Genomic DNA, 20,222 nt, shown 5'->3' with positions numbered 1-20,222 from the left:
CTGTAATAGTCTCTCGAGGACTCATGCTTTTTATGCATTCCTGTGTTCGGGAGACCTCGAACCGGTATCTCCGAATCTCCCCTTACAGGTTGGAATTATCGCGCTCTGCAGCTTGGAGCTGCGCCTGGTGCTCGGCAGCTTGCAGCTGCGCTTTGCGGTCGTACAACAAGACTAATTGACCGAGCACATCCGGGACGGTAAACTCAACCAGCTCTGTTAGCTTACTTTCTACAGTGCTAGCACTAGCTGTAGATTTTCTTTCTCCTCGAGGGAGAGCTTGAGGAGACCAGCGACCGCATCCTGCAGGCATGTATCGCTGGACTCCTGGGGAGTCTCGGCTCCTAACTCACGGGGCTCTAAACTACTCATTTTACTCAGTTAGTAAACGGTAACCCCTGAGATTTATAATAGAATTGATACTATGTTGCTGAAAAAAAAATGCACAGGTAAGAGGATTAGACCTGTGGATTACAAAACTGTGTTAGATTTGTTAAAGCTATCAGGCCAAAGTGTTACTCTTATCCTTTGGATGTTAATGAGTCACTTTAGCACCTTTAGTCAGTAACAGCTTATGTTAATGGGTTAGGGATTCTATAATTCCCCGGGACAACAAGTTCTGGTTTTATTCCAGAGGGTGTTGACCTTTAAGCATCTGCACTGTCATGCTCTCTACGCAGCCTTGCGAGACACATCAGTTATTTTAGGGATGACAAGACTAGATGATCAGGTGCGTCGGATGATGCACTGCTTTGTCAGGTCTGGAAGATTACAACTAAGACAAGTGTTTATGAACCTCGGTGATTTGCGACATGCTGACGACACAACCCTGTACGTTTAAAACACAGAATTAATAATAGACTGCTGCTCTTAAAGGACCAGTGTGTAACAATTAGGGGATCTATTGGCAGAAATATTGGTATCGTCAGTCCCATGAGTCACTTGAATCGTTAGTCACATGACTCGTTAGTATCGTCAGTCACGTGAGTCGATTGAGTCGTTATTCAGTGAAGTTAACGTCACCCACGACCGCCCCCTAACCCTACCTAAGTGGTTGTGTTGCCTAAACCTAACTTCCTGTGAAAACGGAAGTTTATTTTGAAAGGACACTGTTCATGTAACCAGCGTATATTGACATGCCGTCCCTGGTCCGTCCAACAGTAATGCGAGAGGGGTATCCTGTGCGTCGATCTCCGATGCCGAGGGGCACTGACTAAGCGGCGGTATTTGACGAGTTGGGAGTGAGAATGTGTTGCTGGATATCACCAGATCCTACACACTGCTCCTTTAAACATAAAATACCACGAAATAAAATGTCATGAATGAATGAAATGAACAAATATGGAGACATCTATTAAAGGTTAACCTTTTAGGCTGCCCCCTGCCTGGGTAAGTTTGCCTTTTGTTGTTGTCGTTTGTTGTTGTTTCCTCCTGACCCCTGTCTGTTTTTTGACTACGAGACAAACTTTATTGTTTATCTGCTTGATCTCTGGGTCATGCTTTTGGGTTCAAACCTGCATCTGCTGAGGCATTACATGGAGACACAGTATTGAACTACTACATTCATACTAAAAATACAGTGGGCCCTATTTAAACAATCCTTAGCACATCGTCTAAAGTGCATGGTGCAAGTGGATTTAGGGCGTGTCCAACTCTACTTTTGCTAGTTAAGCAGTGCATAATCTGGGTGCAAAGTAAGGCGCAAGGGGCAAATACTGCGCCAATGACGCAATTGCTTTCTGTTCAATCAAGATAGCAATGCAACAACAATGCACCTGACCACACCTCATTTTAAAACCAACACGCCCATGGGCACACAGATGGGCGCAAGAACTTTGGCTATTACACAACGTGGGAGCTGGGCATGAAACTGACAACTGTGTCGGTCTGAAACTAGCAATGACAGTCGCGCTGCGCTATCGGTGTAAGATAGGGCCTTGTAACTTTAGAAGAAACCCACTTGATTTGTCTAAGTCAGCCTCAAATTATGTGTGCATTAGGAATGGATTTCTTCATTCAGTACTGTTTCAATTGACCCGATTATTTCTTTAAGACAAATTTGAAAAATTGTGAAGCTATCCTTTAAATCTGGGGTTGTGGGTGAATTTGCTCCATTCTAGTTTCGAGACCACTTTCACCAGGTGTGAAATTTGACTTTTATTGTTCCTACACATTTTTTAGCTAAAACCCCCCACAGTTGACTCTAGATGTACTGTCCATATAAACACACACATTATGGCCTTGCAAGACCACATTACCTGCATTGCACTGTGCATGAAAAATGCAGCTGAATGGAGAGAATGTGGCACCAAAGGGTTTACAGTCTGTTTTCCACTGGAGACAACCATGCCAGAAATATGGATTTCGCCCTGGTACTGCAAGGCATTTTACACTAATGCTTCCATGAAATGCCCTATGCTGTAATTTATTACGAAGACCCCACCTTTTCTCCACACTATGCCATAGTAATGGCAAGCTGAGAGAGATATCTACAGACTGTGCGTGAAGAATAAGAAATGGAGGCGGAGAAAGGTCAAGGAATTAGATAAAGTTGGGAGGAAGGGACGGTAATAAAAAGCAAACTCTTTTCTTGCTGCTATTTAACATCTAATGTTTACATATACATGTTAGTGAGGCTAATTTTCTAGTCACTAATTGTTTAACCAGTAAAATACATGGGAATCTGCAAGCTGATGATCGGTACGCCATCATCACAAGGTCATTCAAATGAGCACTAAGACGTGCGAAGGAGGGAACAAATCAATAACTTCAAATAGTGCCTTTCAATTCAACTGTCCTTGAGCATCCTTATCTGCTCTCTTTCTGCCTGAACATGATCACATCCCTGCAGCAGTTTAACCCTGATTGGCCCTTTTAAAAGGGAATATAAGTAGTTATAGCCGCTATAACTGGCTAAAATGAGGCTGCTGTGTAAAAGGACAAGCTAAACGGCAATGCCTTAGCCTTTGTTATCTGGTGTGTGTGTGATAACTATAAAGCATTACCATATTACTTCTTTTTCTTACAATTACAGCTGCTTATGCATAGATTTTTTCTGTATTTTTTTTCAAACAAAATGCCAATCAGAGTACATAAAGTTAGCTCTAACATCCAGGATAGATATAATATGAGTTTAAACAAAGTTTTTCCCACAGGAACTGATTTGAACATGAAGTCATTTAAGAGTTTGGAAGAGTGATTTCCGGCACGCCAATTTAGTTTTATTCAATAACAAGTCCATTAACTTAATCCCATTGGGCTTCAGTGCAATATGCTGTACTGCATCCAGTACATACTGATTTATTCAAATATTACACTACAGGGATTGTGGTTCCTGTGAGGTATTTAATGGTCATAACAGGACAGTATAGGAAGACAGAGCAGAAGATGTCGAGGGGAAAAAAAGTTTTCTTGACATGGCAAGTTAAGGGTACTATTCATTTCAGCAGCCAAGGTCAGGAATATGACAAATTTTGGTGCAGAAACCTGTTTGTAGATAATGGCATAATCCATCACCTTTGGTCTCTCTCTCTCTCTCTCTCTCTCTCTCTCTCTCTCTCCGTTTGATATACGGGACCATATCTTGGGAATAGTTTGGATGAAATAAGCATCCAGATGCAATCGGAATATAAAGGTTTTCGCAACCAACTAAGCCAGTTTTCTTACGGTGCTTAAGACAAACAGAAAATATGTTACTCACAGAAAAATAATGGTTGTCTAAAAGGCTTTCTGTTTCTACAAAGAACCATCACCAATTTAAGAGCCTCTTTATTTAGTGGATAGTTCTTCGGGTCCGTAAGAAAACTTTATTGAGAATAATTACAATATGAAACACAGAACAATGAGAGCCCGACCAAACTAAAACAAACAAACCCATATGTGGATGAGACCTAAAGGCTTGCCTATAAAGATGGGTTTTTAGAAGAGATTCAGCCGCTCTGATAGATTGGGGGAGGTGATTCCAGAGGGTTCATTCTATTTCAGTTATTTGATGGTGGATGATTGGTGATAGAGTTCCTCACCTGTACTTCACACCCCCACAATAATGTGTCTGTTAATGTTTGCAATTTTTCCTTCAATTTTTAATGTGAGTGTGGCTCTGTCCCATTATAAATGATCCCATGAGCAAAGGGAGGAGCAAAAGGGTATTTATAATGCACTATGTGAACTGTCACCTCAGATTACTCTGTGGCTGCAAGAGGAATCAGTCATGGCTTTGCTGCTACCAATCCTTCTTGGTTTTCTTACCTTTTTGATTGGAGGCCTGTACCTTCTGGGGGTGTTTCGACAGCGGCGACCAGGAGAACCCCCTTTGGATAAGGGGTTCGCAAGGACGCACTGAAGTTCCTAGAGAGGATGAAGCAAAAGCACGGTGATGTATTCACAGTACTGCTCGGAGGCACGTACATCACATTCATTATGGACCCTTTATCAGTGGGGGCATTTGTTAAGGACACTCGAGAAACACTGTACTTCAACCAGTTTGTCAGGCAGCTGGTGCAATGAGTCTTTGGTTACAAATCTTTAGGGAATGAGCACCAGCTTCTCATGGCAACCAGCCACAAACACCTGAGGGGGCCTCGGCTGGAGATGTTGACACACTCCATGATGGGTAATTTGCAGAAAGTGATGTTGCAGAACATTGGCTCATCTGCAGTTCAAAAGACCTGGATAGAAGACAGTCTGTTTAAGTACAGCTTCAATGCGATTTTTAGGGCTGGCTATTTGTCCCTTTTTGGAAATGCGTCAGACAAATCTGGAGAAAGCATAGACAGAGCTGAATCAGAAGCCTTATTTTACAAATTCTGTGAATTTGACCGCTTCTTTCTCGATCTGGCTTATGGAGTCCTGCCCCCGAAGGAAAAGATGGAGGCAGAGAGGCTAAAGGCTTTCTTCTGGAATGCTCTGTCAATACAGAAGATGAAGACCAGAGACAACATAAGTCCCTGGGTGTTGGACATGCAGCGGGGCAGACAGGAGTTGGGTATAAAGGAGTCAATGATTGACAAGTACATGCTTGTGCTTCTTTGGGTTTCCCAAGGCAACACAGGGCCTTCTGCATTCTGGCTGCTCCTCTTCCTCATGAAGCACCCTGAGGCCATGACGGCTGTGAAGGGCGAGGTAGATGAGGTTCTGAAGGAGTCTGGCCAGGAGGTGCTACGTGATGGCCCTTTGATAAACCTGACCTATGACATGCTGATGAAAATGCCAATCCTGGATAGCACTGTAGAGGAGACCCTTCGACTCATTGCCGTTTCGATGCTCAACAGAGCAGTGCACCAGGATCTGACTCTCAACATGGCAGATGGTTGCAAATACCATATTCGCAAGGGCGACAGATTGGCAGTGCTTCCTTACATTGTCATCCACACTGACCCGGAGATCCACCCTGACCCACATTCATTCAAATATGACCGCTTTCTGAATCCAGACAGGAGCAAGAAAACTGATTTCTACAAAGCAGGGAAGAAGGTGAAGTACTACACCATGCCCTGTGGTGCAGGGACCTCCATGTGTCCTGGCAGGTTCTTTGCCAACAATGAGCTAAAACAGTTTATCGTCCTCATGCTGGTCTACTTTGAGTTTGAACTGAAGAATCCCCATGAAGAAACACCTGGTACTGTTGCCAGTCAACTGGGCATTGGAGCGGCTCGTCCCGTAAAAGACATTCAGTTTCGGTACAGACTCAGATTCTGACCAATGATCACACCCATGTTTCCTTTTTTAGAGAAAACATTTTCTGATTTTCAGTAAGTAAACTTTAGTTTGACTAAAGTTTCTTGGAAACTCCACAATGATATTCCTCTTGATTATCAATAACACCACAATATGTATGTTTTTTGGTTTTGTAGTATGTTAAGACTTTCAAGATCAACTCAAATAAAGGTATTAATATCATGAATGAGACAACTTCAATGTTAAAGTTCCACTGCTAAAGTTACTGATGAACCTGTATAGTTGAATCATTTACCTTGTCATACTGCCTGTCAATGACCTCGCTGACCTCATATTGAAAAATTCTGGAAATTGTTTCTGCATTTTGTGTCAAGTTTTCAAACCATGCAATCATCTTCCTGAATAATAACAATTGTATGGGTGTGTCCTGATAATCCTGTAATAAAAGACAAATCTAAAAAAGTGTTTAAATTTGAATGACTGTGGGATTATTTCAATTATTCTATATTGGGATCAAAATGAGCCCGGTTGGTTTCACAATATAATTATAACAAAAACAATTACTGAAAACTAAATCAAAGCTCAGGGACCCCAGTTGGTAGTCCTTGCATGTTAAATATGGTAGGTGGGTTAAGCTGATTCAGCTGAGCTTCTTCATAATTTCAGCATCTGATAAAAAAAATCTATTTAATTCTCACATTGTTTTCAAAATCCACGGTACAAAGTGCTTCACAAAGCCAGCAAAATGAAACAGACATGTCATAAAATAATACATCATTTAAAAGAAATAATAATAATCATGACTCCCCTCACAGACTGCAGATGGAACAGATACCTGCAGCCTCCAGATAGCTGTAAAGAGAATCATCAAGGTAAATGAAAGGCTGTCAGTAGCTATAGTGATCAGCACACACACTCCTCCCAATGGTATGCTAAAATAGAGAGATGTTGATTCAATCTGTTTGTCATTTTTGGGGACTGTTATACATTTTTTTTCCACCTGTATACATTAATGGACTGAAACAATAATTTGAACACTCCACAACACACTCACGCACTTTCTTTGTGCACCGTATACTTGTTTATGTGACAATGAATGTACATTTTTTTAGACCAGTTTGATCAATCACAGCATGATATGCTGAATTTTCACCTACGTGATTGTTATTGTGAGGCATTCATGCGGTTGTTGGTCAAACGTAGAGATGTTGACTTTGGTGCGTGACAGTTGTATTTGTCTGCTTGTTTTGTTTGTCTTTTATTGTTGTAACAATGTCTGTGCTGCCCTCTTGGCCTGGTCATTCTAGGAAAAGAGATTTCAATCTCAATGAGTTTACAGCTATATGATGCTTAAGGCCAAAGTGCACAGGATCTGTTTTCCATTGTGGCTGCGGTGGATGACCAACTGGTGATTTAGCATTAAAACATTTGTTAATGATTAGACATACTAACAATTTTTATAACCATATAACCATATAACCGATAACCAGCTTCAGTCCCCATTTGGGTAGCAAAATTGTTAAAAGTTGAATATTAACCGTGTTTGTTAAACTTTGCCTTTGATAAAGAATGACCCATATATCTAACTTTCATAACAAGATTGTATAATTACCTAACCTGACCTAACCTAAGGACAGACAGGCTTTTATGTCGAATGTGTCTTATAAATTTTATTCTATGTATGGCGCTAGAGATAAAGGGATGGTGTCCGCTCAGGTGCTTTTTGGGTGCGCTCGGCATGAGGTACTACGGCACTCCTTTGTCAACTTGTACATTTTAAGTCAAAAACTGGAGTGTATGAAGTGATTCCCTTGGTGCTTGTCATGGCATTACTAAACTGCAGCGTGCCATTTATTGTGGAGCAAATGGGCCAAATGAAACAAGCAAACAGTGTAAATGATATTGAAAATCAAGTACGACTTCAACTGCTTTCTTCTACCTTTACGACGTGAAGCGAATGCTGTCCGGCACAGTCCCACATGCCCCAGCAGTCTTCTGTTGTGCTAATTGACAGAAACAATATGCTCTGATTAAGACATTAATGCAAATAAAATAATCTGGTTAAGGTGATATTTGACGGCTGCAATAATCAGAATATTGCCTCAGTCTGATTAGAGTGCATGTCCACGTAGTTTCAGAGACAGAAAGCTCATCAATTGGAAAAGGTAACTGTCAAACCGTGTAGATTATCATAATTTGTTTTATGAAAACAAGAGCTGATTTAAACTTTCTAAGGACCTCGGGACAAATATTTCTCCGTTGGTCCATCCTCTATCTCTTTCTGCCTCATTTTCTAACCATCCCTACCTTCATTTCTCCCCCACTCTGCTGCTTCTCCCCCCTCGTTATGTGATCTGTCACTATGGCTTTGTGTCATACTCTATCTGTGCTCGGTAATCATGCAGACAACCATGTGTAATTGAAGCGACTTGTGTGGGAGAGGGGTAGGTGCAATATTCAAGTCATGGGTCCAGGAAGCCCCAGCTTTGTAAGGGAAGGCCCAGAGTATCAGATAAATCTAATGTCTAAGTCAGAAGAACAGTTACTGAGAGTACAAAAAGAGATGGACTGAGTGAGGAACGGGGGGAGGAAGAAGAAGAGACCTGCTGGGGGATGTGATGGTGTGACAGGCAGATCAGGGTTTGGAGGGGGGAGAAGAGAGAAAAGATGGGTGCCTGAAGGGAGGAGAGCAGAAATGGAGGTCAGGGTGGGGGAGGAGGTGTGGGGAGGAAAAGAGTTGAGAGACAACATCATCTGGCATGGTGTTAACAGGAGTGTGTTCGGCTCTGTTCTGTCAAAATGTATCAGTGGACTGGAAAGATGATAAACGGTAGCTTTTGCTACAGTGTGGATATGTATTTAAGAAGTGCAGGCAGTTGCAAAATTAACAAAATGCATGCCCCTTGTTAACCTGGCACTCCCCCTCTTCATCCCTTAGGTTCCCTAGTTGCGGGTGAACAAAACGAACTGGGTGCGTCCCCCCTGTTAACAAATCGCCTACTGAGTGTAGGTGTCAGTTCGAACATACATCCTTAGCAGCCCATGCTCCAAAAACAGGAAAATTGTTATTTAAGTAATATCATGGTTCAACGTATCCTCATACAATAGTTTGTACGATATCTTCCGCAACTTATTTTGTGCGTTTTCCTACGAATGTACAGCAACACGTGTCAATTTCAGCTACTAACAGTCAACAAAAGTACTTAGTTAGGTTAAGGAAAGGATCATGGTTTTGGTTAATATAACTACAGACGGAAGTGGCGTGACAAATAAATCAACGTTGACTTTTGGTTTCACACAGAAAATATAAACACCGGTCTCCAGGGCAAAAGTCCGGTGTTTTTTTGACCCGCCGTTCCACCCCAACCTCCTACGTACGTCGCGTTTGTCGCTCTTAATACTTCCTGGTTCATGATTACATGGATTACATATACGAAATACAGTGCATTACTTTTCGTAGGGTGTACGAGAACAGCCTGCATGGTTATCATTATGGTTAAAAGGTTCATAGTGTTCCTGAAGTAAAGCTAAACTAAACTCAGGGCTAAACCAACACTGCATGATAGATTACAGAAAAAAATTGTACCCTTTGCTGGTTTTGTGTGAAACTTTTGTTGTAGCATCATCTCTATTTCAAAATACAGTTTTTCCCATTGTAAATTCAAGTCTGTGGTTTTATTCCAAAATGGCTGCCGAAATTGCAGGCCCTCTTGGCATGTCTCCCTCTTCTGGCTTTGTCTTGTATTTTTTCATTTCCTGCCAACGAGCCTTGATGGAAAAACATCAACATCTTTACAATGTGGATAAAACAACAGGTCCATCACTCCCTTCCACGGTGTTTACAGTTGTTATACATGTTTTTGCTGCTTTGAAGCACATAACACCTTTCATGTACTTTAGCATTGTTAAAATGTATTAGCAAGCTATTACTTGGGATATAATTAATATATGTGCACACATGTGCATATGTGTTTCATTGTTTCATTTTTATATGCTTCCAGCAGGCAAGCTGTATAGCGGTTTAATCGCCCTTGCACCGATTCCTTTTTGGCACACCAAAACTTGCTTCGCTTTAGCTGTTGCTTCCATTGTTGCAGGTCTTTCTGAATTATTTTATTCAGATGTCCTTTTGTGTGTTGAGAGTTTGTGCATGTGTGTGGTGACATCTCTTGTTTTGGGCTTATGTACAGGATTCAGGAGGAGATGGACGGCCTAAGTAGATAGAATGTGCAAGCAGACAACGGAGCCAACCAAGAGATGGTAAGCTGCTTTTTGTTTTGCAGAAGAAAAAAAATTCACTACAAGAAAACAGGGACAAGGGGACACACAAACACACACACACACACACATTCCTGTACTTCTATCTTTGTGAGGACACTCATTGACATAATGCATTCCCTAGCCCCTCATCATAACCTTAACCATCACAACTAAATGCCTAACCATTACCCTTACCTAAATCTAATTTTAACTTGACCTTAAAACCAAGAACCGGCCAAAATGTCCTCACATTCCAAAAATGTCCTCACTCTGATGGTCTAAAAACTCAAATTGGTCCTCACAAAGGTAGATGTGCGAGCACACATACACACACTGAAAGACTTAGTTAGACAGGGAGTACGAAAAATAGCAAACTGCTTGCCTCACTGCGTTGTCGCTCTTCTACCCAGTCAAGCATCGTGGTTCAGAGGCTTACCAGCTCCAGAAGCGTTTCTATCTCTGTGTTGCTTGTGTCAAGGATTGAGAAAATGTCTCATACTTACAGTTTTCAATCATTCACATACATGAATCACAAAACAATTAATCTAATAAATATAATTGTATTTGGGGTTAAGGATTTTGAAGGTGAAGTGAGATTTCCCGAGGAGGTTGAAACTGAAAAAAACCTGCAGCGATAAGATTCAGCAGCCTCTGCTATAATAAATATGAGGTGATGCTTGTTATATTGTCATTTCTCTGGCATAATCCCATTGTGCATGCTCATGTTATTATAAATGTGCAGTGATATCCCTCTAAAGGTCATCAGTGGATTTGTTTGGATCCTGTAATAACCAATGGGATGTAAACACAGCTGAGAGGAAGATGAGTTTTCAGGCTATTTATTCTTTTGCAGTAAACTTGCTTTAAATGGAGCAAATTCAGTTAGAACAATACATAAAAATGAGAAAATTAGCCTGTCTTTTATTAATCTCTAAATGTTTCTTAAAATAAAAAGAATGAAACAGATTTGTGTGTGGCGTTCTTGTGGCAGCGAACAAACCGAGTGAAAGGTGATCTCTGGAGAAGGGTCCTGCAGAGAGAGCACTATCGGTTCTCCCTACGATGAATAATGGAAATCAATGACAGGTGGAAGCGCTGCGTTAGACTGAATAGAAGGAGCGCAGAGCCCCAGCCACAGGCTGTCATCTACGCCATTATTAGACCAATTATAATGCTGGATGGGAAAGGGGAAAAGAGAGATTAGGAAAGACAGTGAGGTTGAAAAACAAACGTGACACCTCGGGGAATTAATTTGCAAATATTGCATAATCACAAAGTACCAGAACTTTGCATATACTTGTTGTGGTAGGCAATGTATGACAATATAGCGAGCAGGCTCTGCAAAAGGTGTGAAGACTTCATTACCGAAGTTAATTAATTTCTGACATTCATTGTGGGCCTGGGGAAGATCTTGTAGATCAAAATGTTGCCTTGAAGAGAGAAATAAACTATTTATTTGGAGCCTAACAGTGTGCAGAAGTCCTTTGTGCCTTGACATTCATTGTGGAGCACTTCCTCTCACATGGATCTCTTCATCCGGAGCCAGTTGTGCCAGCTGTTCAGTGAAACTTAGCCTACTTATAAAGTTACTGCCTTTAGTGCAAAATGTCCTCTTTTTAGTTTCCCCAAACAGTGTGTTCTTGCTGAGCTCCGATAGAAGCCTTGTATTAGCTTTGGTTGAACTTTAAAATGTATTTTTGCTGAGAATTAGGACTGTTGGTTTTGTGCCACATTACTTACATTAGAATCATATTAGGAAGGGATCTCTACACGGTCAGTATAGACGGGAGTCATGATTACAGGGCCCAAAAAGTCTTTTATTGCACATGTAAGCACACAAGTGTTGTTGTTTTAAGTCAGACTTGAAAAACTGTGAACCTGAAAAGACGGTCATTACTGCAACCTGATTTCATAAATTGTCACTTTAAAACTAGCTTTTAAACTTCTCAGATGGTTCTGTGTAACAAACCGTCTGACGGGTCAGGTTAGCATTGATACGGGTCACAAACCTTTTGATCACAAAACAGTAAAGGAAAGACATAATTTATGGTTATGACTGTATGAAGTGAAGGTTTTTGCTTTTGGCTAATGGTTCAGTGAGTTTTGGTTGTAGAGTGACTGTGCTTTCATAATGACATTAATTAATGACAATTTTGCTGTGTGCTCATTTAGTTTGCGGGTCTTGGAATTTACTTTAGTAAAAACAGTTATCTTGAGCTTTTAGCCAAGCTTTACACACAAATTTAGTAATGGATTTATGAATTGATGTAAAACATTTTCTTTGAAACAGAGTTCAAAGTTCAAATATTAAACCCCTATCAAATGTTAAGCTCCTATCATGTTTATCAAACAAGCTAAATCAAGTATTACTGGAGGAGTTCAGTGTAAAGCACAAAGACTGAGGGCTCTTTATCGATGCCATGTATCCAAATATGTAAAAATGCAGATATCTCCTCTGGTATTTTTTCAATCTATGCCTGTGGTGGTGCTGGACATTCACTCTAATCATCAACTCCCTGTGGGCCGCCAGTGTGCTTATATTGGATTAAAGATTGGCTGTTCACTTCATTTCACTCCAGAGTAAACTCCATCTTTTCGAGAGACATCTGTCACGGCCGTTTTCTCTTTGCAAGGCAGCCAGACCCTCTTGAAACGAGGGTCTCCTATAAAAGCCAAGAAGAAAAACATTAGATGGAGAGCATTTGGCCTACTCAATTTCCTTTGCTCCTTTAGTTATTTTTGGAAGCAAACAGCAATTAAAGTAGCTGGCACAGCACAAAGCAAACAACAACACACTGACGTTCAATTAAAAATAAAAAATTAAATTAAAAATAAATCGCCTCGTCGAACTTGACCTTGACCGCTCATTTCCTCCCCTTCCTGCAAACATGTCGAGGCTTGTGCGCGGCTCAATCAGCTCAGGTTGCTGAATGGATCGATATTGTTAGTTATCAGACAAAAAGTTATCAGCCCCACTCAGATTTTTCCCATATCCGCTATTGGATTCCTTTTTTGCACAGTATACAGTGAATCTGAGTTGTTTTCTCATTCATTAGGCTTTTCAGCCAGGTAATCTGATTGGCCAGAGACATTCGGGGGATACCCGTTACTCCCATGATGCTAGCATTTCTGCTTAATGGTAGGCAAAAAAAACGGTAAAGCATGGTATTATTTAAACCACCTGTTAATATTGCAGTCTTAGATAAATTATCTTCTGCCTGTTTCATCAAATAGTCCAATTTCTACTGATTTATTTTGTTACTATTATAAACCCATATATCCAGTAACACTGTAGTACACTGGGTCTTGCAAGGAATGGCCCCCGTTTGCACTGATCCTTTAATCAAACATTATTTCAAATAGATTTTTGGCTCTGCCTAAATTACTGTCTGAGTAAATTTGAGCCATCTAAGTAGTTTAAGTGTTATGTCAATTCAGAAATACTTCACTGCACATTTACATTGCTTCCAAAAATTGTCTAAATTGGCCTACAGAAATAGTGTGACATTTTAATACCCAGGTTCAACAATGATGGATTATGCGTTTGTCTCTGATAACCTTTATTATGCTAATAAGACAGGTTTGCCTGTCTCAATTTTGGCTGATACAACGGCACAGCGGTTTGGAATAGAAAGACAAGAAGAAAGTTAAAAATAATCCCTGTCAATAATATACAGTATATATATTTGCTTCAATGGTGTTTACTTTTGTTGTCTCATTGACCTCCTCCTGCTGTGTTTTTATAGTGACTGTGAGGATTTCCCAAAGAACCATGCAGCTCCAAAGTTTTGACCTTCTTCCAACAACCCCAAGGAACTGCCTTACCCCAATGGCACTATAGGTACTGCAAGACATCTTGTTAATTCCTTGTGACTTTAGGACTCAGGCTTGGACAGCCCAGCTGTGTAATGGAGTCCCACTTGCCTGATTTTGGTGGAGTTGGAGTGAAATTCTCGTTATCCATTCTTTGGACCCACTGGTGAGTACAAAGTCCTGCTCTTTCTCTCTGTCATCCTCTTCACTAGTAAGAGCTGCTCTGCGTGTGGGGGAGTCCCCACCACTGAGCTTTAAAGGGTAAATTCGCTTTTTTTTCAACCTGGACCCTATTTTCCCATGTTTTTTGTGTTTAACTGAGTAATAGGGACAACAATTTCTGAGAAAAGGGAGGTCAGTTGTTAAGGTGAAAAACAGGGGTCATCATTATTCATGTAAATTAAAGATGCATGTGTCAGCACATGTACTTTTTTTCTGAATGCATATTCATTCTCATGACTGTTTCTCCGTGTGTATGCAAGTATGAGTGTATGTGTGTGTGTGTTATTCCTTGCATATAGAGCTTGCTGAAATGAAAATGTTACCTACAAGCAATTAAAGTCACAATATAGGGAGAGTGCTGTAGACAGCAGCCGTGAAACAAGCTGCGAGGGCAAGTGAGTCAATATAACATTACGTCCGCTAAAAGCATTTGTTTTTGCCACTGACAGACTCAGATTGGTATTATTAACATTATGGAAAGGACCGTACAGAGAAATAAAAAACATTTTCTTACCTTTAGCTTGATCTGGTCTGTTTATTGTGTCCACTCAAGGGGAAGTGTCGTTGTGAAATCTGAATATCCGGCTCAAAAAGATTTAATTCAAAGACCTCATCCACATTGTCAAAATCATCTAAATGAAAATCTTTTAGATAACACTAAGTTACAGTTTCTGTACTCCAACACAGCAAACTGCCTGGCCGGCACTTGCGTTTCCACCATGGATGTATTCCACTATTCCACCGTTGTTTTCCGGTAACACATCACCTCGCCAGATTTCAGAACGAGACTTCTCCTTGAGCGAGACTCTTTCCATAATGTTGTCAGACACTTATAATAACAATCAGAGCCTGTCATGGCAAAAACAAGCACTTTTAGTGGACGTAAATGATGCTGCCAGCTTGCCCCAATAGCACCATATTGCAGCCTGTGAGCAGCTGCCATCTACAGCACTCTCCCTCAATACTGGACCAATTTCAGAAACTGTTTTCCATTAGCAGTTAAATACGAAAACATGGGATTTGTACTGGAGCAGTATAGTTTGGTTTGTAGCCTACCCATCAGTTCCAGGTGTCAGGTGGGTTAGGAGCTGTTGTCAGCTACAAAGACCTCATTGTTCCTTTAGTTTGCTTTAAAAAGAAATACCCATAAGAGCATTTCATGTTTTTTAGCCATGTTAGTGGCATGACTAAGATTGCGCTCGGCACACCTCCGACAGACTGGGCAGGACACACTTGACTGCGATCTGAGCCGCACCGCAGGGTTCATGAAAATAGAGCGCTTAATCTTATTAAAATCTTTATCTCAACTTCTTTTCTTATCTTGTTTTTGCTGCTGCTGTTCTCACATAGGCTGGGATCGCAGTTGGTAGTCATGCATAATTTTTTTGAGAGGGACTTTTTTTCTGAAGATGAAATTAAAGTGGGGTGGAGAGGTCACAGGTGGAAGCTTGTGTCTCAGGGTTTCATGAGAGTCGAACACCATCACCACCATACAGCTAATTAAAATGATAATACAGCCCAGAGAAAATCAGTCCGAGAGAAATATTAAATATTAACTTGACTGTGATTTGCAACATCTATCATTTGATAGGCACAGTAATTACGATAATGATGTTTAAATGCATTAGTAGTTCTATTTAAAACATTGCTGCTGTGGAACTGATTTTTTTTTTTTTTTAATGAAATTCAGTGTTCAAATTCATCATTTAAGTGCCTCGGTAAACTTGGACAACTTATGCTGTATCAGGGTTTTTATTTTATTTCATCACTGTTAATTAAGCCGAATGCTTTTCGAAATAGTCCTTGAACATTTCCAAGTCAAACCACTTTAAAATTGTAGTCACATCTCCTCATAGTCATATTCAGTCTGTCACTTTTGCTGGCCAAAGCATTTTAGGCATTCACTGTAGTGTCAAAAAATGTTTAGGTAGTGTTTATGACATGATGTATGATGTCCTCTTTGTTATGGCATCAGATCAGTAAACACTGCTATGATTTGTTCTAGAGGGCATGGACAAACCACGTTTATTTTTAAGGGCTGTCAATCAATTAAAATATTTAATCGCGATTAATCACATGATTGTCCATGATTAAACTATATTAATTGCAAATTAATCACACATTTTTATCTGTTCAAAATGTATTTTAAAGGGAGATTTGTCAAGTATTTGATACTGTTATCAGCATGGGAGTGGGCAAATATGATTGCTTTATGCAAATGTGTGTTTATATCTATTATTGGAAATCAATTAACAACACAAAACAATGATTAATTTTAAACCCTCACAGGTACTGCATTTAGCATAAAAATATGCTCATATAATAACATGGCAAACTGCAGCCCAACAGGCAACAACAGCTGTCAGTGTGTCAGTGTGCTGTCTTGACTATGACTTGCCCCAAACTGCATGTGAGTATCATAAAGTGGTTATGTGTGTAAAAAGGAGACTCGTGGGTACCCACAGAACCCATTTTCATTCACATATCCTGAGGGCAGAGGTCAAGGGATCCCTTTGAAAATGGCCATGCTAGTTTTTCCTCCCCAAAGCTTTGAGCATTATTTATCCTCCTTCACAACAAGCTAGTATGACAGTATGGATTCCTCAGGTTTTCTAGTTTCAAATGATGCCAGTATCTCCACTCTGCTTTAAAAGTGAGCCCGCTACAACCTTCAAAATATTGATTGCGTTACTATCACATTATCTTTGACAGCCATACCTTGAACATAGTAATACAAACTCCCATTATAAAAAAAGAGAGAAAAAAAAAAACGTATCTTCTTCTATCTCATTATTTAGGTCTTACATATAGCGTCTTATATCATCATTTATGAACAGCTTGTAAACTTGGGCCCTGTCCATGAAGAACATATGGATAATTATATCCCATTTGGTTCTAGCCGTAACAGAGGTAATAAAACTATAGTGAGAAAGACACTTGTGGATTAGATGAACCACAGCATTAATATATCGTCTGAGCTGCCGATCGTTCCTCTTTTTTTGTCTGTAACCTTTAGAGAGGATGTGACATCAGTGTCTGCAGATATGATTTAAGACAAATATGGTCCTTCACATTCATCTGTAGCTTCATCGCTCCTCTCTTGTCTCTCCTTGGTTCCCTCTCATAGTACCATCCATCTCTTGATTTCAGCCTTTCACTTTCTCCCTCCTTCCATCTCTGTCTTCCCCCCCTCGTCCTCTTCCTCTCATATCCCTCCTCCCTCCTGTCTGTAAGCCACCTGAGGGCAGAGTCAAAAAAGTACATGAGTTTGGTGCTGAAATGGGCAGAGAAATAGAGAGAGGGTAGTGGTTTCCGTTTAAAATGGCAAAACAACAGGCGATCATTACCTCCTCGCCACAGTCTGCTGACCTGAAGGGACAGTTCATCGTTAGAAACTCCTCGTATGAGACGTTGAGTGATTCCACCTCTCCCCAAAAAATGTGGCTCCCATGTGACTTCAGGATAATGACCGCTATGGAGAAATTTAAACCAGTGTTTCTGACTGATCTCTGCTCCGTTGTTGCCTGAAAATAGATGCTGCTGATATGAGAGTCAGTCAATACTAATCCCCTTGGGAGGGTGTCAGAAATAGTGCAGACAAAACAATGAATAGGTGTCTTTAAAAATTGAGAGTTTCACCTTCCTTTTTTTTTTTTTTTTTTTTTTTTTTACTTATACATCGCAAAAGTTGAGAGAGAAGAGGGAGAGCTAGAGAGAAGAGGGAGAGTACAACAGAGATATGGGCAAGGATGTATGCTGCTTGATAAGTATGATACACACACCTCCAGGGTGCTCTTGGACCCTTAGGGGGGATATAATCAACACACACATGCTCCTATAAACGCAAAACGGCTACTATAATGTAGAAGTGTAAGAAAATATAAAAAATATTGAGTATTGCGATATTATATTTTGTGATACTGTATCAAATCTCAAAAACATTGCATCAATATTTAATTAATAGTTTACATGCAGAGATAAACTCCTTTATTTCATTTGCAAAGATATGTGTCCTCTCAAAGTAGTGCTATGATGTTACAGAGACTGTAACAAATGCAAATGCAGATCCCACTGTTCTGATTGCACAACCTGTTCTCACTCCCAACTCGTCAAATACCGCCATTTGGTAAGTTCCCCTCCGCATTGGAAACCATCGCATCGAGACACCCTTTAGCAACATTTATGTGACGAACCGGGCTTTCAACCAACTCCAATGTAAATCCAGCCGCGCCATTATTCAACGATCAGAGCAACAACCAGAGACTGGTGTTCTTGTCCCATGTGATCGTCAGTCCCGTGAGTCACATGAGTCGTAAGTATTATCAGTAATGTGAATCGTTAGTGTCGTTAGTGTCGTGAGTCCAGTGAGTCGTTAGTGTCGTCAGTCCCGTGAGTCACTTGAGTCGTTTTGTATCGTCAGTCCCGTGAGTCAGTAGTCAGTGAAGTTAACGTCAACCACAACCGTTTCCTAACCTTACCTAAGAGGTTGTGTTGCCTAAACCTAACTTCCTGTGAAAACGGAAGTTTATTTTGAAAGGACACTATGCAAAACAAGCGGATATTGACACCCCATCCCTGGTCTGTCAAAAAGTAACACAAGAGGGGTACCTCGTGCGTCAGTCTCCGATGCCAAGGTACACTAGACCAAGCGGCAGTATTTGAAGAGTTGGGAGTGAGAAAGTGTTATAAATGATTGCATAAAAAGTATTTTTTTTACTCTGATTCTATGCATATGGTGGTGTGTTCTTTATACTATGACAGTTTTCCTAAAATTTGATTTAAGAAATCGCAACATATTGCCTTGCTTACAGGATCACAATATATTGAATCGTAACCCTGTATCATGATATGTATCGTATCGCAGTATTCTTGCCAATACACAGTCCTACTATAATGAACACCCACTGACGCCAGGTTAAGGTACAGTAGGGTGTCGTACAGTAGCTCCAGAGGGTTTGAGGCATAGACAACTGGAAGAACAACCAGAAGTAGATCAAAAAGATTTAGAGAGCCTCCACTCATCATGTTCATATACCTGGTTCATGGAGACGGCATAAAATAGAGTTTCGATTCTAATTTACTCATCCAGAACAGTTAGCACGTAGAGACTGCATCAGGCCATCTGGAGAATTGACTTCCATTTGTGTTTAAATTTGCGGCTCAATGAGGCTCATCTTTGCGCACTCGGGTCCAAATGCATCGTCAACCAGCACGGTGAAACCAAAACTATTATTTCTCCGTTTCGATCTGTTCCGCCGGAGCACTGAAATTGGATTAGGTGAAGATCTATAGCTAGCAGAGAGCATGTACTGTACCTGAGCAATGAAGCTCATATTGCATATTGTATTTAGGGAGGATAATGGGGACGATAGAATACACACGAACTGTTAATGTGGAGACACAGAGAGACAGATTTACAGCGGCAATCATTTAAACCGAAAGCAGCGAGAATCCTGGCACATTAAACGATTCCTCCACTGCGATGCGCCCAAAACAATTTCTCGCTTGAGTGACCGTACTTGCTTGTTCTGCAATCTGATTAAGCCGACTCTCGGTCAGGCAAGATTCAATAGAGGGTCTCTCTCTCTCCACTCTCTCGCTTTTTAAACCATCCGTTCACTCTCAGCTTAATAACAGTCATCTGTAAGGATAATTGCGAGATTGATCTCGACATGCACGGGGCTAATGGCATCCATTTGTTAGATTAGTGTTTGTTTTATGAAATGGCCTCTTGCAGATGCAGAAAAAAGTTGCCGCTGCCATCAGCAGTTTGAAAATAAAGATAATAGCACTTTCCAAACCTCCTGTAAATTGAATAATTCAAATGCTGAACGTATGCATTTATGGATTTGGGCATTGCATACATATTTACTCATGCACTCACAAACACAAAACCGATGCACACCAACTGACACACACAAACGTCTAACACATGATGCCAGGATGTGACCTGACTTACTCAGGAGAAAGTGATGCAGATTTCCGTGCTGGCACTCATAGATGTGATTGAAATATTAAATTAGTCTCTGATCCGGTGATAAAATGATGCTTAAAAGGATGCTGACAGCATGAATCATACCCTATTAGGCTTAATAAGAGTCAGACGGGCCAATTCTGGAAATGACATAGAGCAAAATTAGAGATGTGAGTGATACTTTTATGTGATGCAAACATTAAATAGGAAAAAAAAAATCAAAGGCCAATGATTAGACTACTATCGTCTAATCTCACCCACTATTTGGCACAAAATTCTG

The 20,222-nt window shown here is 40.5% G+C and overlaps 1 protein-coding gene and 1 pseudogene across 1 annotated transcript in view; both read left to right on the top strand.

Annotated features, from left to right (window-relative positions):
- plac8l1 (PLAC8 like 1) overlaps positions 1 to 14,190 on the top strand; it is a 37,090-nt gene extending 22,900 nt beyond the window's left edge. Inside the window, exons 5-6 of the mRNA XM_037747593.1 lie at positions 9,864 to 9,933; positions 13,680 to 14,190. Coding sequence (XP_037603521.1) covers positions 9,864 to 9,893 — 30 coding nt within the window. The 3' untranslated portion in view covers positions 9,894 to 9,933; positions 13,680 to 14,190. The remainder of the gene's footprint in view (positions 1 to 9,863; positions 9,934 to 13,679) is intronic.
- On the top strand, positions 4,131 to 6,028 carry LOC119475139 (annotated as a pseudogene).
- Positions 14,191 to 20,222: the final 6,032 nt, after the last annotated feature.

This window comes from Sebastes umbrosus, chromosome 17 (genome assembly GCF_015220745.1).
Source record: "Sebastes umbrosus isolate fSebUmb1 chromosome 17, fSebUmb1.pri, whole genome shotgun sequence".
NCBI lineage: Eukaryota > Metazoa > Chordata > Actinopteri > Perciformes > Sebastidae > Sebastes > Sebastes umbrosus.
This window is presented reverse-complemented; position numbering and strand designations above follow the sequence as displayed.